This window comes from Chaetodon auriga, chromosome 2 (assembly GCF_051107435.1).
Source record: "Chaetodon auriga isolate fChaAug3 chromosome 2, fChaAug3.hap1, whole genome shotgun sequence".
NCBI classification, from domain to species: domain Eukaryota; kingdom Metazoa; phylum Chordata; class Actinopteri; order Chaetodontiformes; family Chaetodontidae; genus Chaetodon; species Chaetodon auriga.
In genome coordinates this window covers 14511451-14535920 of record NC_135075.1, presented here as the reverse complement: position 1 = coordinate 14535920, position 24470 = coordinate 14511451, and the positions used below count along the sequence as shown (strand labels likewise).

At 44.0% G+C, this 24470-nt stretch overlaps 3 protein-coding genes across 8 annotated transcripts in view; 1 reads left to right on the top strand and 2 right to left on the bottom strand.

Annotated features, from left to right (window-relative positions):
* LOC143336581 (inositol 1,4,5-trisphosphate-gated calcium channel ITPR1) overlaps positions 1-6125 on the bottom strand; it is a 68867-nt gene extending 62742 nt beyond the window's left edge. For all 6 annotated transcript variants that reach the window (XM_076756826.1, XM_076756834.1, XM_076756842.1 and 3 more), the window contains exons 1-3: positions 5829-6125; positions 4733-4846; positions 2246-2316 (exon numbers count right to left, since the gene is read on the bottom strand). In XM_076756826.1, coding sequence (XP_076612941.1) covers positions 2246-2316; positions 4733-4824 — 163 coding nt within the window. In that variant the 5' untranslated portion in view covers positions 4825-4846; positions 5829-6125. The remainder of the gene's footprint in view (positions 1-2245; positions 2317-4732; positions 4847-5828) is intronic.
* A 317-nt stretch (positions 6126-6442) lies between these two features.
* On the top strand, positions 6443-12900 carry sumf1 (sulfatase modifying factor 1). The gene is made up of 9 exons (XM_076756880.1): positions 6443-6756; positions 7847-8020; positions 8169-8243; positions 9443-9525; positions 10111-10233; positions 10342-10456; positions 11137-11250; positions 11334-11393; positions 12277-12900. The coding sequence occupies exons 1-9, from the start codon at positions 6517-6519 to the stop codon at positions 12376-12378; spliced, it is 1086 nt and encodes a 361-aa protein (XP_076612995.1). The 5' UTR covers positions 6443-6516; the 3' UTR covers positions 12379-12900.
* Positions 12901-13388: 488 nt separating this feature from the next.
* Positions 13389-24326, bottom strand: LOC143336552 (leucine-rich repeat neuronal protein 1-like). The gene is made up of 2 exons (XM_076756781.1): positions 23892-24326; positions 13389-16531 (listed from the first exon to the last, which is right to left on the bottom strand). The coding sequence occupies exon 2, from the start codon at positions 16284-16286 to the stop codon at positions 14139-14141; it is 2148 nt and encodes a 715-aa protein (XP_076612896.1). The 5' UTR covers positions 16287-16531; positions 23892-24326; the 3' UTR covers positions 13389-14138.
* Positions 24327-24470: the final 144 nt, after the last annotated feature.

Here is a 24470-nt window from a genome sequence, read left to right as displayed (position 1 = left end):
TTGTACTTGAGATATCAATAAACAGTTTGTCTCTTTGCAAGTTATGTGAATACAGTATGTTCTTAAGAAAGCATGCAGGCTGTTCTATAAGCCAAAAGGAGCAATGTCAAAACAACCATTTTAAGGGTGTGATAGAGCAATTTGGAGTTGCATTTTCATGAAATTGAAATTGAGACATGAGAGAGACAGATAAAAAAAAAGAATCATCAGAATGAAAGCAGCAGGACTCGGCAAATATACAGATTTTTAGATCCTACATTTCCCGTAATGAAACCAAAAGCATGTTATCATTAAACCCTCCCTGCATGTCTTTCAGCCTCCACGCCTCCACTTTGTGCTGCAGGTGTTCTGTTTGTCACACTTCATGAATCTCCTTCAGAGTCACACACATTGCAATCTTTACATGCTCCGTAGGATTCCCCATGATGAGTAAACTGACCTTCATGTTTAAAACCCCGCAATTAGCCTTTAATGCCAAGCTGTTGTCTGCCTACTCACCCTCACAAATCTCAATCTCTATTACATTACAGGCTACGTTTTACTTCACTTCTAGCTGTCCTCTTCCATATGATGCTATAGCACCCATCTTCACTTTTCTCTGCCTTCTGGTAAGACATCCAGAGGACATGAAGGCCTCTTGTGGTCAGGACCAGCTGACGTGGTGAAGGGGTGACAAACGCCACACAGCACTCATAGCTTATGTGCAAGTGGGTTGTAGAGTCACGTATAGAATTACAAAAAATCTCTTGCACATGCAGCTTTAGCTACAGTTTCATTGCCCCCGTGTTTTTTTTTTTTTCTTGTTGCTGTCAAAAGTAGGTCAAAAATTACACCAATAACAATCATTTCAAATTTGACAAAGACGTTTAGTAGCAGGTCAGATTTAAAGGAGGACTTTTCTGTGCACTGTGTACCTTGTGACGTGAGTCAAGGGGAAAACTGAGTGTGGGAGGATGGAAGATTAAACGAGGCAAAGTGATTAGTGAAAGCCTTCCTGTCTAAGTGAGCCAATAGGCAGATCCCTCACTACAATCACATGTTTGCTGCCAAAAATAGTCTTAGAAAAGACAGGAATTGAAGTTTGGATGCTTCATGATTTAAACCCATTCAAAACTGCATTGACTGGTGATCATGGCTTCGATGGAAATCGACAGATGTTTTTGCCACTTCTTCCCACGTCTATGGAATAAATTTGACAGCTGTGGAGACACACACACAGCAGCAAAGACAGAGGGCGAGAGACTCGTCTTTCATGTTGCTGCCGGCGTGGAGGTATCGGTGTGCAGTGCGTGTTTATCGCTGTGGTGACAGCCGTTGTCTCTCGGGGGTGATAACCTGTCCTGGGACACCAGAGACCCACTGAAGAGATGAGCTGTCTGGGCACTGCTCACATCAAAGCTTTCTGCTTTCTAAATACAGTGCAATCTTCTTCAGGCTCTTGAGAAAGCAGAAAGCATCCTAAATGCCAAGAGTGATCGTGTGTAGGTGGAATGTTCACTCTCTAAAATCAAGTTGCTTAACGTTGCAAAGGCCAACAGATATGATGGATCTATAGCCATAAAAGAAGCTGCAATGCAACAATGGAAACAAGAAATACAATATTTTGGTCATAAATACTTAATTTACCTACCAACAGTCCAACAATGTTGCATTTTTCAATCAAATATTACTTCAGCAGAGATCAGAAAAAAGCACTGTTTTTATATGCTGTCCAAGAACCTGTAAGATACACTACACAAGCCTTCAATACGCTCGTGCTCTCTGCACAATGTCGGGCCAGGCCTCTCCCCAGAGATATAAACCTCCAGCCTGAGAACCGAGGGTCATGAGTTCTACTTCCTGCATGGGAGCTAATAATAGCGGGGTTCACCCAAAGAGGCATCTCAAGGCCTTTCGCTTGAAAAGCAGCTTTTCAAGTGTGTTGTTTTCCAGCAAATCAGCATCAGAGCTGATTCTGTCCAGCTGCCACGGACGAGGTGTGCAAGCACACGAACACATGCATGGACGCATAAGCATGCACGCGCGCACTCACGCACACGCACGCCATTAACATTGTCAAAGGCAGCCCTGTTTGAAGTCCAGTGGGCAGGGGTATTGTGGCTTGTCACCAAAGAAACACAGCATAACACATTCAGCAGTGTCTCTCTCGCAGAGCCCACAGTATAAACAGACAGCAGTTAGTGTGATGATGTCAGGCCTCAGGAGGACGAGGGGACGAGGGAAGTCGGCCCTCGGCGTCTCTTACCTCTGAACTTCTTTGGAGGATTGTTGAGGTCCCCCGCGTCGGGCTGGACGACGCAGCGGTCATCCACCAGGCTGTGGATACAGACATGAAATGACATTGTTTATCAGATGTGTGTGTGTTTTGTTTAGTGTATTCTGAATAATTTTGTAGGTACATTCTATATATATATATATATATATATATATATATATGGTCTTATGAACATCAACTGCAACAATTTTGGTAATCAAATTATTTTTTCACTGTCTTCACCAAAAATTCAGTGATTCTACCTCCTCAAATATGAATATTTAGAGGACTTCTTAATCACCTTGGACACTTTTGTCATTTTATAGAACAAACAATTGATTAGTCACGAAAATAATCAGCAGACTATTAATTCAATAAAATATTAAGAAAAAAATCATTGTCAGGTTTAGCCCTCATTTAGTAATCTCTGATTTATGCTTTTCGTTAATAATTTTAAGAGGTGAATGTCATAAAATACTGCCAAATGCCCATCAGGAAACATTTACAATCATATAAAAGTCATATAAAAATAATTAAAGAAAGGTGATCTTGATACTTAAACGTCTGGAAGTACTAGCACACATATATTTGCTGTACTTAACACAAAATTCGTGCTGATCAATGTGAAACCAATGAACTAATCTGGCAGCATTTCCAGCAGCATAATTTAGCCTCAGAGATTGTTATTTCACTCGGGTATGTGAGCTCCTGTATGCACCACATCTCTATGATCCCTGTGGCTTTGTGTGTAAACTGGTTTGGGTGTGTGTTTAACATAGTACTGGTCAAAACACAGCATTCCCAACAAAAGCTTCTGCATGCACAAAACCCTGCTGGTGTTTCCCTACTCCGCACAATGATGAAATAACTCTGGATTAGATGACCTGCGGGCAGGCTGGAATTTCTGGTGACAAATTTAGCTTTTACTAGCTTAGAATAACACTTGTCTGGACACAGGCCAAATCCCACATCCATTTCAGGCCTTTTCCCGAGAAACATCCACAGTTGTCCAAACAGACCTGTCTACCCCTCCAGACGGTGCACCTCAAGGAACAAGGCGGCAGACTTAGATAGAAAGTGACAAAATATCCGGGAGCGTTCAGTAGAAATCAAGCAGTAAGTGTGTGCAGTCATCTGCATGCGTGCACGACGCACAGAGCGGTCAGTTATTAACACAAGCTTCAAAGTTACACCTTTGAACAAGCAGGACAGGTCCTGCCGAACTGTACAAAGCTGCATTTTTAACATTTTTAACCTTCCCTCTGCTTACAGCCCCCTCTCTCCAGTTACCAAACAAGAGCTGGGAATGCTGCTCAGCTGGAGAAGTTTTCTCTCCTCTCAGGATGGTTTCTTCCTCTGAGGGCAGATGATCTGGAGAGGGCTGCCGAGTCGGTGGTTGTGCGTGGAGAAGATGGCTCCTGGCCAAAACTGTCATGACAGTTTAGTAAATAGGTGCGCTTTTGTGCGTTTGTGTGCGTGTACGTGGGAAGCGCTGGAACTCGAGAAAGGCCACAATGTCTCTGTAGTGACTCAGTCTTTGCTGTAGGTCATTCCATTTTTCATGAGCAGGGAGGGGAGGTCCTGGACACTGAGCTGATGGTACGGACAGCATTACTGACGCTAGACACTATATGCTGCACCTTCCTATGATTATCTGGTGGTTTCTACCAGCAAACGTCGATGTAAACTTTCTCTTACTGCCCCTCAGAAGAGACGAGGGAAGGTTGAAGTGCAACAAGTGTGAATCACTATTGCATCAGAGGTATTTTAGTGATATCTTAAGAGCAATATATCCTTGCACTCGTCCATTCTGCCATACCCACAGGTAGAGCACATGATCGCTATGCATCTTCCAGAAAATCAGAACTGCTCATATTTTGACTGTGAGGTAGTGCTAATGGAGAAAAACAACATAACGTTGCTGCGACTGTGTGGGTGAATGAGTGGCTTGTAAACAGAGTTTTACCATTAGCTTCAAGTATTGTGCACAGCACCACCTCATTGTTTTTTCCTCTAACTGTGCCCTCCACACCCACTCCTGCCACACTCTCACAAACACACACACTTTATCATGAACTTTGCGTTTGCCGCCCCTATACTTCCTTCTCTCCCAGCACTATCAGCGGTGGTGGGGTCAGTCATGGCCTAGGCGCCGCTTCAAAGGGCCTCTCACTCTTTCCACAGCTTTGTTCTGTGGCATAAACTGCAAAAGTTACATCCATTGATCTCTCCTTAATCCCATTCTGTCACTGACAGTTGGGAGGGACACCTGCGACACATGCAAACGCACACAGAATCAGAAGGAAACGCTCTTTCTGACGGCACCAGAACGTTGTTGCTCGCCAAATCAAAGTTTCTAAAAACAGTTGCCACTTCTACTGCGACTTCCTTCCTTCCAAATACTGCTCAGCTGGCAGTAGAACAGAGTGTGAAATGGGCCCACACACACATAATGCTCGGCCAGTGAGATGGACGTACCCCAGGGTGCTGATGAAACCATTGGTGGAGCCCTCTGCGTACAGGGAGCAGATGTCCCCGATGTGTAGGAAGCTGGACATCTTATCCGACATGTTTGACACACACGGGAAACACCTGGAGCAGAGGAAAGGAGTCAAAATGAGTAATAAGGCAATAAATCACATAAAAACATCACACTGTGCTTCACGCAATCGTCACAAAAGTCTGAAAACCAGCAGAAGCATCCTTCTTTTGAATTCTGCCATGATAACAATTGCAATGCTCCACATTCATTCAGCTCCAGCTACGTAACGCCACTGACTGATCCCCATAATTACTGAGATTTCACCTGTGACTTCAGTTTGCATGTGCAGATATGATCATGTCGGCACACTCACTCACCATCTCCACACAAACCCACGGAGCTACAGAGCTCCCAGGTTTCAAAGGAGAGGGTTCCCTGAGGGGTCAGGACTGCACTGACACCGCTCTCTGGCTGCAATGATTTGCATGGAAGCTGCAGGGGAATTCTCCGTCGTTACTGTAGCCTGTTTGTGTTGTGTTTGTGGCTGAGGGCAGGACAGTTAATGATTAGGAGCTGCAGCTGCACCAGGAAGGTTTGTGCACCTGCAACAGGTCATCGCTGTTGAAGCTGACACATATGTGGGCAGTGCAGGTCCACTCTACTCAGGTTATGCGCCTGTTTTTGGAGCACTGCCTCTCACTGAGGACGATAAATCCTAAAAAAAATAAATCAGTAACACTGGCTTTGATTGACTGCCGTCTACTGCGAGCTGAAAACAATGGCATAAACGATGATATGCTCTGCTATGGACCAGTAACAGTCAGTTTTCTGACCACTAAAACACATGAAAGTTGAGTAAACGCGTCCAGTGGATGGCTGTCATTTTAATGGGCATCCGCAATCACATCAGTCCGGAATCATGATCGGCGTCAGCCTCGCTGTCTTGCCTGTTTTTTCGGTCGAGGACATCACAAGCGCTGGTCATGAGCTGTGAGCATTTAGTTAACCATTTAAGGAGAGGCGAGCTGAATCTTTCCCCCCGCGATAGGAAGAGAGGATGGTGAAGTGTACAAGTTGTGCGCTCAACTTTACCTCGGTTAGTGGTAAAAGCTCGGGTGTTCAGCTTTCTCCGGAGCGGCTAAGGCAACATGACTGTGGCTCTCCTCTTCTCCACCGGGGCCGAGGGTGAGATCCAGCCGTCAGCGACTGTAACAATCCACTTGTTCTTTCTGATTATTATTTTGACAGCTCTATCACCTTTCCGCGCCTGTCGGTGCTCCGGGGCTGCGTTCACTGAGGAAGGCAGCACACTGGCTGGCTGAGCTGCCTGGCTCGCTGCCACTTCTTCCTCTCCTCAAGCGGCCGTAGTGTTGATAGCTGGGAAATGATGTCCATGTGGTCCCATCCCACCACCAAGGGAAATGTAAGCCGTGCAGTCGCTCCCAGCGTGGCGCCTTGATTTTTATGGTGCAGGGAAAAAAGTCTGTATTAACTGACACACAGCACCATGTTAATGCTTTTTGTTCGAAAAATACTTAAATGGTGTTTTTAAAAAAAACAATTTTATTTACATCGAAACAGCCGGTGTCTGCTATGCTTATAAGCATCAAATCATAATTTGTAATTTTATCGTATTTTTTAATAGAAACAAAGTACAAACATTCACTTCAGGCACGAAACGGTTAATCGGCTACATAAGAAGCCAGCTGACTGATCACGTGACTTTGCGGAAGCGAGAGAAGCATCAACATGCGCGGATCTTGAGACGTATCCTGAAATAATGGTACCCAGTTTTACCCTGTTTGTCGTGTTTGCTTGCGTGAGCAGAGTGTTGTGTATTGAGGGTTCATGCGGGGCTCAGCCGGAACCCGCCGCCGCGCAGGGAGCAGCGAGCTGCGGCTGTGAGAACCTGAAGAGAGCCGCTGTGGAGGACAAGACTGAGCCAGCCGACAAATATTCAAGAGGCGCCAGTGAGAGACCGCCCGAGGCTCAGGGAGATGAGAAGGTAGCGCAAAGCCAGGTAATCTGCCGCAGGTTGCGTTTGGTGGACAGTTCACAGCAGAAAGACGTGAAACATGAGGAAGGTAACATGCAACAAATGTCCCTACTGGGACGTTTGATCAATGGGCCACCAGGGAATCCTGAAAGGGTCTCTGTTTTTAACTTAACCCAAAAGATCAAGGGCAGAGGGTGAGGTCCCCTCCCATTCAGACTACATGACATAAACCAAACATACAGTTCTCTGTCAAACTTAGAAAATGGGGTGATCTGAGTTCCTGAATGTTTGACATCTCCAACATAAAGGTGCATTCAAGTTCAGTGTGACAGCAGGCTGATGGAGTATCCACTTCAGCAAACAGCGCAGGTTTGCACTGCAAATCGTCTGTTCAGCTCTTCTCAGCCACGTACCAAGTGGAGAAAATAATGGGCTGATGAGTGTATGTGCATTCAGTTACTCTCCAACAGATACTTGACACTGTTTCAGAGAAAGTCTGCATGTTTGTGGCATAATGGTTGATAGTGATGGACTAGTATGGCACCTGGAGTTCATGTTCGCTATTAATTATATTTATATCAGCTGGTTCTGAGAAAGGACAATTGGATTGTTATTTTTGGCTTTGGTTAAAGGTCACAGGGTTTGCCAGTCTTAGTGAGGCAGTCTCACTGCCAAAGGATCATGGGAGTTCCCTCCTGGACTGCCTCAGGCAATAATAGATGACAGGACCTGTACAATAGGCCTCACTGTTAATTTATTGTCGGTGACATCTGGGGCCACAATGTAAGAAAAGTTGGAAGAAAAATGACATTTCAGCCATGTCCATAAAGCTGATCATTAGGGTTTCACCTAAAAAGCACAAATATGTAAATATGTACTCCGTCTGTGCATGTTGTACCTTTTTAAATGCTGTTGATGTGATTATATAACTGTATTGTGTGCTTGTGACTGTGCTTCTGGAGTTTATGGAGATCTTGTGCAGCCTGAAAATCTATCTTTGCACTCACAATTGATTATGTTTCCAGCCTTTTTAAAGACTCTCAAACCTTTTGATTCTGAAACCCTCTTCAGACTTAAGAGATTCTTGTAAAAAGAGTTTATTTCCTGCATACAGATGGCGTTCATTTCTGGAGGAGAGTTCCTGATGGGAACTGACGACCCAGGCATCCCTGCAGATGGTGAGGGCCCTCAGAGGCTGGTGCATGTGGACTCCTTTTACATGGATATCCAGGAAGTCACTAACCGACAGTTCCAGAGCTTTGTCAATGCTGCGGGATACATTACTGAAGTATGGATAAACTACGGTTTCTAAAGATTCAACCGTATTTTTCTGAATCAATACAACAAGTCTGAAGCCAGTGTGAAAGTAGATCTTTGGCAGTGGTTATTTTAATGCATCTCCTTTGCTCATATTGTTTTTACTCTTTTGCTTTTAGGCGGAGAAATATGGAGACTCATTTGTATTCGAGGGACTTTTGAGTGACAGTGTCAAAAACCAAATCACCCAAGCAGTAAGTACGATTATTCAACAGCTCACATTTTTTCTGCTCCACCAGCATGAAGCACTGTTACTGCCATGACTGCTGAAAATATTGAGGGTAGTTACATTATATATTTCAAATACACGAAGATTTAGTACTTCACACCTCACGTAAGAATTGTTGGGAATGAGAGATTTCGTTCTTTTGCTGAGCTGCTCCAACCAAAACAGGAAGACAAGAGAGAACAAGGTAGAGACTGTATTTGAAATAGATGTGGAAATGAACTAATAGGTATCATCAACAGGAAGTCAGCCATTTTTGGAGGATACCAGCTCTCACCTATACACCGCCACCACCACGCCTCAGGCTTGGTAGTCTCGACCCGTTCAACTCAGTTAAACTGCAGATTCAACATGGTCGGTAAACACTTCTGTGTGGGCTGTAACAGCCAATCATACAGCCCACATGCAAAACAAAATTAGATCATGCCGAGGCTGTGAGTGCAGAGCAAACATGTGACTACAGCATTAGCGTCTTCTCACTTTTAGATAGATGGTGAGATATATCAGGTTGGTAATTAAAAGGACATGGGCTTTAATGTGTTAGTATGTGTTACAGAGTTAGAAGCTACATAGAAAGATCGCTCCTCAAGATCTTTTCCTTGCTGTGATGTTATCTACAGGGGTCAGAGTGGCATCCGCTGGCTGTTTCGGGTAGCACATACAGTATGAGTGCAGTTGATTTACCAGTTTTATATGCAGTGAAGTTCAGGGTTTTAAAGGACAGTTTTCAAGTTCAGCTTCGTATGTGAAAGATTTTAATTTAAAGGCTCACATTTGTGCTGAACCTTCAAAGTGCCAGCTGTGGGTCGCACATATTTTTTGGATTAGATAGAGATGAAGATATACGCCTCTGTAATTTAACAGCCTCGAGACTATTCGCAGATCGGTTCTAAGAGCCCTGAGCACAGCAGGCCTCTCGTAGACGAAAGCCAGACAGACAGCAGGGAATTTACTGCTTCATCTCAACTGTCATGTGCAGCCTGATCATGTGGCTGAGAAGGTGTTGTGTACCCATTAGTACGGCAATACTGGAAGCCATTAGCACCACTGCAATTCTGTACATTAATGATGAACCCTGCAGTGTGTATCTGAGAGAAACTTCCATTAAGAGTTGGAAAGGAGAATAATATCAGTTGGTAACCATTGTTAACATCACTATGTTATCAGGTTGCTGCTGCCCCCTGGTGGCTTCCAGTCAAAGGAGCCAACTGGAGGCACCCTGACGGTCCAGACTCCAACATCACAGACAGGTAGAAAGACGCTCCATGTACACTTGAAACCCATAACAGTTCATTCAGTGTAAAACTACTTTGTGAAGCTCAGCTGAAGCTAATAGGAGGCTTCGTCAGTCTGAGTGAGAGGAATCAAATGGGTTCTTCAGAAGTTGTGGTCTGTTTAGTACTAAATTTCCACGTTTCCTGTTGTCCCCTCTGGTGCAGCTCTTCGAAGAAGCACAGTGCAGGAAACACAAAGAGGGAGTTTGTAGCTAAAAGGCTGTAACTTAAGATAAAACATACTTGATTAGTCTAATTCAGACTGCTGGAGCCTCGTGTTAGCTTCACTGGAACTTCAAACTTTTACATTGGAATGATGGTAAGGGGTCGGAGTGGAGAGGAGGAACAATTGAAAGGGCCAAAAGCTTCTTCAGTGCACCTATGTGCATGAGAGAATTGTTTTAGGATAAAACAAGTGAACCTGTCTTTTAAGTATTGATTCAAAAGCAAATGTTCACATCTCTTCTATGATTTAACTTTGCAATTATATCTCATGGCAAAAGAAATGAAGACTAAACCAAATACACGCTCGGCAGTTAACTTGAAACCTGTTTTTTGTAGGCTGGACCATCCTGTTCTTCATGTCTCGTGGGCGGATGCTGTCGCCTACTGCTCCTGGTTCCACAAGAGACTTCCTACAGAGGCAGAATGGGAGTATGCCTGCAGGGGCGGTCTTATAGACAGGCACGATATATGTGACTTTAAAATATGCCACTGCGCCTGTACATGTGCTTTGACCTTCATGCAGTATGTCCTGTGTTTATTTCCTGATGCTTCTGCCCCTGCGTGTAGGCTTTACCCCTGGGGAAACAAGCTGAACCCGAAAGGACAACACTACGCCAACCTCTGGCAGGGGGACTTCCCCAGCCATAATTCTGGAGAGGATGGATACACCAAAACTTCACCGGTAAGACAGAGAAGGCAAGATGGAGGGATGCCATAGCTGTGGGTGTGTTCATGAGCCATTGTCACAAAACTGGAAGCAGGTTTATATTTAAACCACTGCCTATAGAAGCTCCAGGAAATGAAAGGTGCTGCAGAAAAGAGCTTACTTTAGAAGTTAATAAAGTCACACCAGCAGCTTGCAGCTTGCAGAGGTCAAATGAATAATAATTAGATAATATTAATCCAATCTCTTTCTCTGCAGGAGCAGCTTTTTAAAACCTCAATTTAGAAGTATCAATAATGAATGTATGCACTCAGTTTCTTTAAGGTATGCTGAAGGAAGGTGCATGTTTTTGATCTGACGAGCTGAAAATCCAAGGATGTTTAAGCTTCACCAATTGTTAGACCAGATGCTGTTGAAGCAGCTTGGCATGTTGGGCAATAGAGAAGAAAACAATGGAGAGGAACAGATGGGACTACCTGTAAATCCAGATTGAAGTGATCTCTGTTAGTGACTCAGTTCTTGGAAAGTCCCCTCAGAGACACATGCTCATTCTGGCAAAGATTCAAATATGCACATACAGACGCACATTAAGTCATAGGCCTTCCTCATCTCACAGGCTTTCAGAAGAAACTCTCTAATAGTTCCTTCTAATATAATTCTTAATCCAAACCTGCATTAATGTGGCATTATTCCTGTAGGTGATGTCCTTTCCTGCCAATGGGTTTGGATTATATGACATGGTGGGGAATGCATGGGAATGGACCTCAGACTGGTGGACTGTGCATCACACCACAGAAAAGCAACAGAACCCAGTAAGAACACCTTTTCTTTAAGCTTTTGAGTTTTCTCACTGTCAGCTTTTGCTCTGATATCTGATCATTTTTCTCTCTGTCAGATGGGTCCGCCATCAGGCACAGACAAGGTGAAGAAGGGAGGGTCATACATGTGCCACAAGGTAAAGGAGGATGCTTATTATGCTCAATAGATTCAATCAAAAGATCAAGTCCCACATCTTGATTACCAAACTTGAAATTAGAAACACCAGCCTGAATGTCCACTGACATATTTCAACTGTGAACAGAATTCACATTCTGTGGGCAGTGAGGTCTTTTGTGACATGAGTGCATCACCGAAGACAAAGTTCTTGCTAGCGGTGCAAACCTGTTTTTATAGCAAGTATTGAATCGAGGCAACAACAGCTCTGACGTCAGCATTTCTAAAGGGAGTAGGGGAGCTCGATTATTCTGCACCTGCTTGATTCCAAATGGAAAATGCAGCCTCTCTCCTATTCTCTCTTTTCCTCCTGGTATGTGAGGCTAAAGTACTTTGTGTTCCTGTGCACAGTGGCTCTGCTTGTTCTGGACTTAAGAAACTTGAAAAGTGCGAACACTTCATAATGTTCTTGGAGACGACAACAGAACTCATACCAACACATATGGTACATTTAATTTATCTGCAACACCATTTGAGCCGCCCACCAGTGACCATTCCAGTTTGCTTGCCACCAGCATTGGTTTCCATGGGAATGTGACTAATTGCATGCAAAATAAGGCCTAAGCACAGAGGTCTGTTTGTTTCATATGAATAAACCACGTGAGGGAGGAGAGGACAACAGTAGGACATGCTTGATGAATGTACACAAACAGGCTCGGAGCGGGCTGAACAAAAAAAGAAACCATTTCCTTAAAGCAATTAGGACTCAGAAAGAAGTCTTTGTGTGATTGGCTCTGTAGTTTGTGTGTGTTTTTTCTTTTTTTAATGTATCAAAGCAGTTGCCATTGCTGAGAAAATTAATTTATTGGCAGTAAGTTTCCGTCTCTTCTTTCCCCGTCCTCCAGTCTTACTGTTACAGATACCGATGCGCAGCCCGTAGCCAGAACACTCCGGACAGCTCAGCCTCGAATCTTGGTTTCCGCTGTGTCTCTCAGGAGCAACGGTGACCTGACCTGCTCGTCTAACACACGGGGTCCCTTCTACTAGCTGCTCTCTAACCCGTGTTGGTTGGAGAGTGAACTAACTAAAAGGAATTTCCTGGAGGACTTCTAATGTGCCATTAATGTGTATCTGAGGACGATGTGTATTTTCCTTTGTTAAGAAAAGAAGGGGACCTCAAACAATTTTTCAGCAGATATCTAAAATTTTATATTTTTCAGATGTTTTTTTCATAAGAAAGTAATAGAAAAGACAGGTAGCAGCCACTGTTTGAAGAAACTTTTCAGGGGCAAAAGTCTTGTGCAGTAAATGTCAAAAACATCTTTGCGCACAGGTTGTCTTTATCAGCGAATGGCTGCTGAGACACAGACAAAAAGTCCATGTAAACTGTGGCATTGCTGTAAAAATATTTTGAAGTATTTTAATATAATTGATGCAAACAATGATAAATCGGCTGACATGAGATCCCAAACAATCCCATTTGTTTTTCTCTCTCAATTTCTTAGACGCAATAAAAAGCTGATTAAATGAAGCACTTTTTTGTTTGTCTACTGAATTTGAATGGGAGGATGAAGGTTTATGTAACTGATGCTAAACCCCAGGGTGCCACTTCAGTGTCTGTGTGTTTTATAATTATTGACCTTATATTAACATGTCTTAAGATGCAGTTATAGCATCCACTAGAGGGCAGCACATTCTCAAATTTGTATCTGCGCTGTTAGTCTCTCTGTATGAGGAGTGTTCTTGTACATACCCATATTGAGAAGTTAAGCTGACACAGAACAAGCTCTGTCTGTAAGGATGGTTCAGGGCAGTGAGCCCTGTGATGGTGTAAAGCTGATTCACTCAGTTTTGGACTGAGATGAGCTTAAGTTTCTCTAAGACATGCAATCAAGAATCCACATGAAGCTAACAGTATGTTAACACCAGGGAGTGAGTGTGCCTGTCAGCACTGAAAGGATATGATAAGTCTATGTCTAGAACAGGAGGTGGGGAAAAAAAGACCAAATGTCTGCAAAAGAACAAAAAATTATTTATTTTAACTTCATCAGTATACATATTGCATGTGAAAATAATAAACTAAGCAATTAGCGAAAAAGTCTAGCAAAATAAGTAAGTAATTGGAGAAAGGGTCAAAAAGTTTCTACAGCCAAAAAAAAAAAAAAAAGTTTTAACAAACATTTGTATTTCTAGCATTAACATCACATTTACCAGCAAACTAAAATTCCTATTTGCTCGCAATTTAAGTCAGAAAGTTCAAAGGTATAGTTGATACAACGTTACTGCACAATTGCTAACATTCAGTAGACAGTTAAACAAGTCTAAACCCAGCTGTCAGCTTTTAATTGAAGTTCAGACAAACTCCATTATCTATCAGTGCACAGCAAATGACCTGTTTTATAAAACAGAGAAAGAAACACTGATTTCCACTAATAATGCTCGAAGATCATCGGCCCCTGCTGCTGTGTAATTAACCCAAAAGAAAGTGAGTCAAAAATGCACCACAGAAACAAGAGCATAGCAACTAAGACGACCTGGAGGCTAAATACAGCTGCCATCTTGGAGAGTCCAAAACGATTAAGGGATAGAAAGAATCAAAGGCGATACGCTATACTAATAAAAATCCTGTCCTTGATCACTCTGCCTCTTATTAGCAAAGCTGAGAATACAAAAAAAAAACATTTGCAACTTTGACTTTTGCACCAAAATGGCAAAAGTGTGTCTTTTTGTGCTGCTGGAGAGGCAGCCAGGCCTCCTCACCAAATCCTCACCACATGTAATAACTACGTGTGGTGTCAACAGGAGAGGGTTTTCCCTCTGTGCTGCCATCTTTGTCCTTCTCGCTGTCAGCCTCCCACAGGTTGATGAGTGGAGGGTAAAGCTCGTTCAGGGGGATGGAGGAAGTCTTCAGCATGTATTTCTTCAGGGAGTGGTGGTAGTTTTTCCTCTTCCACCTGCGGGCCATGTAGACGCCCACAGTGGCCAGACTGAGGAAGGCCAGCATGGTCGCCATCACAGCCAGCACCGCTGCACTCGGGTGCTGGTCTGACAGGTCCAGGGCAAAGGTAGCACTACGCGTTGTCACATTAACACAAGACTTGTGTGTCTGCAGGTGGACGTTGGAGACCGTGAGGCATACCTCATACTCAGTGGCAGGTTGTAGGTGTGTGAGGTTGTACTCATGGACGTCTACAGGGACACGAGCTGTGTAGGTGATATGCGGGTTGTCAATCTTCATGGTGGCTGAGGCCCACTTCAGATTGGAGGTCATGACATTAGAATTGATCTTCCAGGAGACCAGGATCGAGTGCGATTCAGTCTGCTTGACATAGATTTTCATCACCTGGGCACTGTCTAGCAGGGTGCCATTTACACGGACAGTGGCGACCCGCGTGTCAGCTCCTTCTGTGTTCTGGGCCACGCAGGTGTAATGGCCAGAATCCTCCACCTGAACGTGAGACAGCCGCAGGGTCCCCTCACTGCTCACGTGGTACCGCTCTGACACAGTGTCTATTGTGATTTTGGTCCCAAGAGGAGTCACCCAGTAGATCTCAGGCTCGGGCTCAGCCATGGCCCTGCAGTCGAGACTGACACTCATGCCCAGCTCGAGGTTCAAGTGGCTGGGGAAGGTGTTGTGGGATATGAGGGGGAGGCATTGCTCCGGGGACTCCAGCAGCCTTAGCCCTCGAACCCGCTGGCCTTTGAGCTCTGATGGGGAGGTGCACAGCATCGCCAGGGGCTCCATGAAGCGCACTGTGGTCCTGTTGGAACTCATCCACTGAATGACGCAGTCACAGCGCAGTGGGTTGCTGTGAAGACTGATCTCCCGCAGATTAGGCAACACCTCTACAGTGTGCTGGTAAAGGGCAGTGAGGGCATTATTATTGAGCATCAGGCTCTCCAAGGAGGGCATGTCCCTAAAGGCCAGCCTGTGCACGTAAGACAGCTTAGGATTGTTGGTGGCCTCCAGCTTTGTCAGTTCCGGTAGGTTGTCCAGAGCATAGCGGTCAATTGACACCAACTCCATCATGTTGTTGATACCCAGCTCCTTCAGATGTAACATGTTCCGAAAATCTCCCTCCTGGATTTTGTGAACTGGATTTTTGTTTAAATCCAAGAATTTCAGATTGGGTACTTTTTGAAGGGCCAGTTGAGGGATTCTGATGAGTTTGTTGTCATAGAAAGAAATGCTTTCAAGGTTATCCAGACCCACAAATGCATTGGCTGGAACATCAGTAAGGTCCATGCCAGCCAGAACCAGACTCCTCAGGCTTCCTAGAGGTTTAAAGTTCATGTCTAGGAGGCCTATAACTGGGTTCTCTCCAATCATGAGGATCTCAAGGTTAGGTGTTTCTTCAAACCAGCGGCTGTCTATGACATGGAGCCTGTTGGAGTTCAGGTGAAGGCGCAGCAGGCTGTGCAGGCCAGCGAAGGCCCGAGGTGAAATGGAGCTTATCTGGTTGTGGTTGATGTAGAGCTCCTGGAGGTTTGAGAGGTTTCCCAGGCAGTGATCTGGCAGGTGGCTGATCTGGTTCTCCTCTAAATGCAGGGTGGTCAGGTGGTTCATGCTTGTGAGGCCTACAGCTTCCACAGTGCTGAAGTTATTCTGGGATAGGTCCAACTCTGTCAAGTTAAACAGTGCCTCCAGCTCTCCGCTGGTGTGAGAGATTGCGTTACTTTGGAGAAGTAACACTTGAGTATCTGCAGACAGGTTGGTAGGGATGTGCGTGAGCCTCAAGTCATTACAGTCCACTGTAGTTGCCTCCTTGTAGGTCGACTGGGGGGTGAACCAAGGGCGGATCTCGCATACACACAAACGTGGACATTCTTTGCCATGGACGGGCAGCATTGAGGAAAGAAGCAATCCCATGCACAGCCAGAGCAGAGGAGGCCAAGGCTTCGAGCTGAGTGCCATCTTGTCTGCTCTCACAAAGCTTAGATGAGAGGCAGTGTTCTCGAGAAAGGTTTGGAGGGAAGGTTCATGTGCATTTGTCTGATTTTGCTGCTAGCTAAATGCCGAAGGCAGTTTCCAGAGTGGTGATTTCTGATCCAGGAGAAAGTTATTTGTAGAAGCCAGGACAGAAGATCATCTGGTTCAAACTTGACATCTGCTGATTATTTTGTCTGTTCCTTCTCACTTCCTCACCTTGAAGTTTAAGCCTAAAAAAGACAGAAAGCAAGTAAAATGTTAAAGCCAGCAACATAGATATACAATACTTTTGATTATCTGTTTGCAAAGCTAAAGTAACTTTGATAACACAGTAAGGGAGTGAAACTGAAAAACAGCTGAATGGAGGATGTGAGAAAGTACGGGAACCATATTGGTTTCCTTGCACAGGGTAACAAATGAGGCAAGTGGCAGATTTCCACACTGCCACCCCACAGACATTTAGGGGACTAAGTTGACGTGTCTAACAGGGCAGAATGAATCTGTCAAATTTGTCTTGATGCCCTGCTATCGTGTAGACATTCATTCCTACCTTTTAATGAGCTCCTACACAGACACGGTTTGAAAATAAGTTTGAGGAAAAGTTACTTCTGAACAAGAAATAAAATTGAGACTATGCATGACAAAAAAACTACTTAACCATTATGCTTATTCGCGTGGTCATTTTTTTTCTTATTAACTTGTTTCATGAAAATAACGGGTGCTGTCCCATTAGATGTTAAGATAGTAACCCGTTACAGCAGTGAAATGAATGAAATGATATCTATAATTTGGCTGTTCCATTAACAGAATTAACATTAGTGGGTAGAGTGATGCAGAACTTTGGTTTACTATGAACTGCAGTTGTCAGTGATGATAAGGTTGATATTACAGTAGCTCTGCTTCCCTGATGTGTTGCATATCTGTCTCCTCTGAGATTACTAACACGTTTCTCTCTCTGTGCTCGGTAGATTATCTGCATACCAGCTTGGTATCAGTGATCCTCTTGAACGAGTGTGTGGGGTGGGCACAGCCGGCAGCTCTGGCTGTGAGCCCATTACACAACAGGCTTAATAAACACAGAGTGTGTGCTCCTCACTGTTAATCACTCACCACTTATGATACAGGCCCATGGGAAGGAGTTATACACATGCGAATTGAATTTAGCACTTTATTTTTAAGAGCCATAGTTGTGGCCGTGCTGTGTGCACATTGCACTCATCCAGGTTTGGTTAAACTAAGACAAGCAGAGGGTGATTGGAGTCAGCTGACAGGCTGCGCCCCCAAAGAAATTGTAATATTGTGCACTTTTGCATTCATTTGTTGATTTTGTGACAACAACTCCTTGAACCAGCTGTAGGGATGACAGGTACAGACTCAGTTTTCGCAAGCAGATATGACATCCTGAGCAATGGGGATGAAGAATCCGTCAGCAGCTCCTTTGAGCAAATCCTAAAGTGCTTTCATGTACATTCAACTCTTGTGTCGTGACTTAAGTTTTCTTTTAAAATGATTCACAAACATTCCTCTGCTAAGTTGTGTGTGTGCAGGCAATGCTGTATTAGTGTTTGAATGTGTGTGACTGATTGTTTGTGTGTGACGAGGGAGTTGTCAAAAGTGGCAATTATCTAAACAACCAAAAGGAATAATCAGCTTCTTGTTTACATTAGCAAGAGAGAGGGAAAGTGAGACTCTCGGCTTTCTGTCACTCACTAAAACTCAACGCCACAGTGTCAGCCTCTACTCTGACTCACACTCATAGAAATTCACATTCGTCCTCATGGAAAAAAAAAACAAAAAACTGAGGTTGAGCATCCACATCCAGCGCTTATTTGTGTGTGTGCAACAGAGAAGAGATCATTGGGTGTATTTTGTTTCAAAACAAAACTGACAAGTTCCTCCAATATTAACATAAAACCGACGCAGATTGTTTTCTCTCTCCTTTCATGTGCTGTCTGTTCACACCCTGCAATGTGTTGACACCTCCTCCACATTTGCATGTACAATAGAATAAAAGTAGCTCAACAAATACAAAATGGAACACTTTGCTATGCAGAACAACAACATAACACTGTTTCTAGAAATTTGCCAGAGGAGTGGCATGGAACGGTTAAAGCAGATTGCCTCAAATTCAGCAAAGGGAAGGAAATCAGATACAGTGGTTAAGCATCACAGCTCACCCATGTTTGTTTCTCTTGGAGGACGAACACATATGGTGCCTGGTATCAGGTGGCTGGTCTCTGCAATGACCCGGTCACACTCAAACTGATCTGATTCCCTCAGTGTGACTGAAGTGTGGCACCTCCTCTAGGCTCTATTCATGGATCCCGACTGAATAACTGCTCAGCATGCGGCACCTCCTTCTGCCTTTAATCATCCATCATTCAGTTTCTCAAGTAATCCATTCAAATCTTTTTCAATACTTGGCTGACAATATACTGTGCCATGGTTTAAAAAGATTTACTTGGTAATGCTTTTGTCTGTCCTCACTCTTCCTTCATGTGCTGCGCTGCTCAGGTATCAAATCGGAGGAGGCAGGCGGAGTAATCGCTGCTTTCATGCTGAGGCCATAAAACTCAGACACCTGGCACCAGGTTTCTGGCAGACTGGCAGCACTACGGGAGTCTGCATCCGTTCCCACCTTTCTCTCACTGTGTGTACGTGTTGACCTTATTGACCCAAGGAAGCTCTGCTGTGCACATATGCTCTTTTTCACTGATGACCTGCTTCATAATCACTGCAGTACATAAATTCATACTTACAAGCTACCCAGTACACCCACAGATAGCTATTGTTGGCCGCAGACCAGCTCCACTGAAGTGATTGGAGTTAAGCATTGTGCTGAGGGATACCATTAAGTTTTGAGCTTTGCTAGCTAAATGCAAGATCCCTCACCGGATTCCCACCTGTGAACAACACGCAGCTTTCCTGGAACGTGCTAGTTGAGGGATTCAAGCTGGCATACATCCTGCTGCCACTCTGCTATAGTGCAGATAAGACAATATTATCAATTGCCTAAACCTAAAACGTCTACATCACACATCATTTACTTAATGCAGCAAGGAGTTTTCATGTAGATGACTACATATCCATGTGCTCTGACCTCTTATACATACTCAACCATCCACCCTTTTTCTATACAGGATCTATCATGTATCTACATAAACACACATAAATATTGATTGTCCCAGCTCATTCACAATCCACTGCTCTCTTCACCTTTTACATGCCTGTCATCTCCTACAGCACCTCTTACTTCCACTGTGACATGGTGATTTAAAACAGATAATACACATAGAAACAGTAGTTTGATATAAAAAAAACATCCTGTATGCATACTGGAAATGTAATCATGCATAAGATAATCCATGATTACATGATTCCATGATTAAATCCAATATAACAAAAACTGAATGTCATTATAAGGGCAGAGAGCAGGAAACAGGTGATTTCATATACTAAAAGCACCGTCTAACTGTCGGAATACAGTGTGTCATCGTTGCTGTTGGTGGGTTTGATCTATGTAAATATAATACTAAGAAAAATAATAAAATAAAATACTCTTATTTTGGTATCTGAGTTCTTTTTATTCTGCCTTAAAGTCCTGACTACAAGAACTACAACAAAGGATATTTCAGAGGATCATATCTAAGAAGGAGATAGGGAGGTGTGTTACGGCACCACAGTGTGCAAAATCACTTTGGTGGGGCAACACCTTTGTGAACTCTTGTTCCCTGGGATGTGACAGAGATTAGGTCTGAGATTAATTCTCTCACTGCCAAAGCAGAGCTGGACCAGCACCTGTATTCAGAAAATCTATTGCTAATCTCTTTGCTGAGGCAGCAGAGAACAATTACACTGTAGGGAACATAATTAAAAATGCATGCATACATGTGTGTCTACACTGTACCGTCTACACACTGCCACAAAATACACATCCTGTTTTCCCACTCTCATTCAAGTCACACACTGTGACATGCATGCATACACAGATCACTGGAAGGAGGCAGAAAAATCCCTCAACAGCTTGGTATTATCCAGCTGACTGTCTGAATTGAAGCCTCCAGCAGGACGGATTTACTCTCTCTGCACACCCAATCTTTGTGAGGTTTTAATCTAAGTACGCGTTACACATAAAACACACACACACACGCATCAACAAATATACATCTACAGTGGCTGGTACTTCTATTGGGTTCCCATAAACCTTCATGTGAGGGTCATTGGCCCTCAGATTCAGACCGAGACGGCGAGATGTAATTGTGAGACATAATGAGCTTTGTCTGCTTCATGCTATGGCCTCACAAATGCATTTATAAGACAGGATCTCTGGACAACACAGGGAGCAGTGAAGATAATGAGAGTCGGTAAAGAAACGCAGACCTGCAGTCAAAGGCAGCATTTCTCTTTAGGTCTCGGACATGTCTCTCCCTTAGTGTGTGCAGATGCTGTTTTCACTGAACCAAACTGAAAAAGACTCTTTGTTTTGAAGGACTAGTTACAGTTACAAGAAATATAACTTGTTTTTTCACCTTCAAAGAGTTCAGATGCAATGCTGCTAATACTACACTTGATGTGCCACTGGTGCAGCCAGGAGGCACCTCACTTGATAGCACACTGCATCATTTTTCATAAGGGGCTAAGCTTTGCCCCCTCTGTTCCCGAGGCCCTTTTTCACTGGGTGCAAAATGTAAGCAGTGTTTCTGAATCAGCAGCCGCACAACAGGCTCACAGACATGCCGTCACCATAGCAACGGCTATGCCACCGGCATGTCTGTTTCACAACCAAATGACATGAAGACATGAGAAGACAGCTATTACCGTCGTCAGGCAGCCATAGGAATATACCAGTGAGAGCTGCTACTGGTACGAGAAGGCGACTGCAGCATAAAAGCATACTGTAAAAGAGCAGAACATATATGCAGGATACAGTAACCACCATGACCAGTGAGCACAACTATATCACGCTCATATCTTCAAGTGTCTGGCTCTTTCACCGCCTTGCAATCATATATTTCAAAATTTCTACTCTGAAGCTCCCAGTTTTTCCAAGACAATCAGTTCCAATCCTGAGCTATCATGTGGTGCTGGGAAGCTGAGTAGCGCTGCCTGATGTTTTCTCCATGTCCTCACTGTGCTGGCCTGCCTGAGAGACATCCTGTTCCTGCTCCATTAGTATGCAAGCGTCTCACTTCACATCACACAGGGCTTTGGTGCAGCTGCTGATGGCAGAGGTGTTGAGCCGAGGAGGAGACGGATGCATGTCCACTCAGTCAGAGAGAAGAGAGAACGCAAAGAGGGAGAGGATGGAGAGCTCCGCTTCAATTACAAGGCCACAGGGGGAAACCGCTGAACTGAAAACGCAACAGGGCCAAAGGTGCAATTGAGAAAATCCAAAACCTCGGACGGAATTCAAGGAAAGTACGCTGCACACTTCTACAACGTGTCTTTCGACTCATTAATGTTTATAAGCATGGCAAATTGTCTGTATTTCTATTTACTGCAAACCCATAAGGTAGATTTATTTCCCTGTGGAACTGAAATGGATCTTGACACAATTTTTCTTCTCTGGCTCTCAGTCTTCCCCCCTCCCCTTTTTGCCCTCCCCCTCCGCTTCGTCGTTCCTTACAGTTGCAGTTTTGGTGAAAAGCCAATATGTTGTCATTGGAGCCTCCATCAATCATATGGACAAAGCCAAAGTCTCTAATCTCAGGGGAATCCTTATGTGAAATAATGCAGAGGTCAAGGAAGATTAACTTGTGCAGTTAAAATTTTTCATCTAAATGGACTTTCAGATTTTCTACGTGATCTTTTAAACAGTTTTCTCACGCTTCTGTTCAGGTTTTTCATTTAATTTTAAATTGATATTAGGCCAAAATACTTTTTTTTTTTTTTTTTTTTTAAAAGTGCAAAATTTTAAATATATGATTACACCAAAAAGCATTTAAGTCTCTCATGTCCTGTCTAACCCTGTAGAATCAGAGTGGCATGCCAGATAATAACACAGATTCATTTTCATTTGAGGTAAAAACAAAGAACGACAAAACGGCTGACTCAGTCATAACAGCACTTGACAAAACCTTCCAATGGCTCGTCGTGTTTCCACGGTCCCCTTCAGATCATGCTCACAAAGGGAGAAGGTCAAGCTGCTGCACCCTTGCCTCCACTGCTGTGGGAGCCCCAGCGCCAGCACATGTTGCCGAGTTTTGCCCTATATGGCTCACAATGGCTCCTACACAAACACACACAGACACACCAAGACGTGTCTTTGTTTCGGCAGGTTCTCACACTCCTCTTTACCAGCTGAGGAGATACATCACTGTGCATTGTGAAGATTGGGGGAAGGTGCCCACAGCCCTCTAAACTCTCATATCATTGGCTCATTGGGTGACATATGTATCAATTGTCTGCTTTTACGCCCAGGATGAAGTAAACTGAAGTTGTGTGCTTGCAGTTGCGAGGAAACGAGTGCAAATCATGCCAATCCATTAAGCTCCTCCTGTCCTAATCAAACTTAGGTGAAAACCTAACTATCATATTGATATTACTGAATCCTTTGTGGTGTTGGTGATCTCAGTAACAGGTGTTGCTGTAATGCAGCAGCTGAAACAACAGCCCACTTGACAAAGGTGACCCGAACAATACAGACTCCCCCGGCTTTCTCAAACTTCTGAGTGCAAGCACTGCGTTGTCTTTCTTTCTCCTACGTTCTCTACATCTGCCAGTTTCCTGACCCTTATGCATGCAAATAGGTTTGATGGAGCACATGAGCCCATAGCTGCTACTCAGCTGATGGAGCTGCACTCTGCACTGGCGAGTGATGCTGCAGTTTGTGTAAATGTTACACTACACTGTTTGTTGAACCCGGTGTCACAGTGCAGTGAAATGTCAAGACTGCTGGCAGGACTGCAGGTTTAATCATGAGCCCTTTAGTGACTCACAATTCATATTATCATTTGGCTTTTTAAGGCAAAAATAATAAACAACATGTTTAAAACTAAATAGTGCAACTTAACACAAGGTTTGCAGTGCGCAGATTTATTTGGCTCATGTTTTCTTTGTTTGACTCCTTCTGATCAGTTTGTAGTTAGGAATTGTCTAGGCTTGAGAAAGGTAATAGAAATTATATATTGTGTATAGATTGCCTGCAGACCACAGTGCCCTTGCAAATCTAACACCCCTCTAATACATTCTATTGATAAAACTGACCCAACGCACATATTGCAGACAAATGCTGAGGAGATATCGATAAATATGCACAACTTTTAGGATCTATTTTCTTTCCAAACGAATTCTTTGTTTGCTGAAGCTATAAAAACATTAGCTTTCCTCCTTGCGGGGATAACACGCGCTGCACGAGGATCCACGACATGGAGAGAGAACGCGTTATTGTTTCATTTCATCTTTGTTGATCAGTGCATTTCTTACAACACAAAAATGATGACTTCATCTTTACGAGTTTACCTCTCTAGACCGGGCTGACATATTCACCCCTTTCTACCGACAAAGGAATGAAGGAAATGATTTGAGATGTTTTAAAAGCTTATGTGTGGAGATTTCAGCGTATGCATAAAATAAACACATTGCTCTCACCTATGAAGCTCTGTGTCCTCCGTACGCAAGGCTGCTGCAGGGTACTGTATCTGACCCATGCAGTATCCGCAGCTCCAGGATGATGCGCGGGGGCTGCAGACGGAATAGAAATAATCAGCCTTATTGCCGAGAATAAATACTATCTGTTGCAATCCCACGCTTTGTAATATCTGCTCCGATCTCCAGCGCTGGAGACACGGTGATACTTCAGAAGTGGAAACGCTGCAGCGCACAGCTTCCAGTGACGAGCAGCTGCCTGGCGCAGGTCAGCTGGACTGAAACGCGTCTGACACCGACAGCGGTGCCCGAGCAGGCAACCTCACCATCTGTTCTGTCATCACCACCATGGGACACGTCCCACCCTGCCGGCCACGCGCTGCGAGGTGCGAGTTTTATGGCGGAGCAGCTGGAGGAACCCGTGGCATCAAAGTGTCTGTTGTTGATGGCTTTGAAATGAGTTTTATTGTCACTCCTCATGCCAACATAACTGAAGTTTATTCATCGTCAGTAAGGAAGAGGATTGGAACCTTGTTTGAAAGGAGCATATCAAAAGACTTTTGGGTGCCACGCACCCAGACG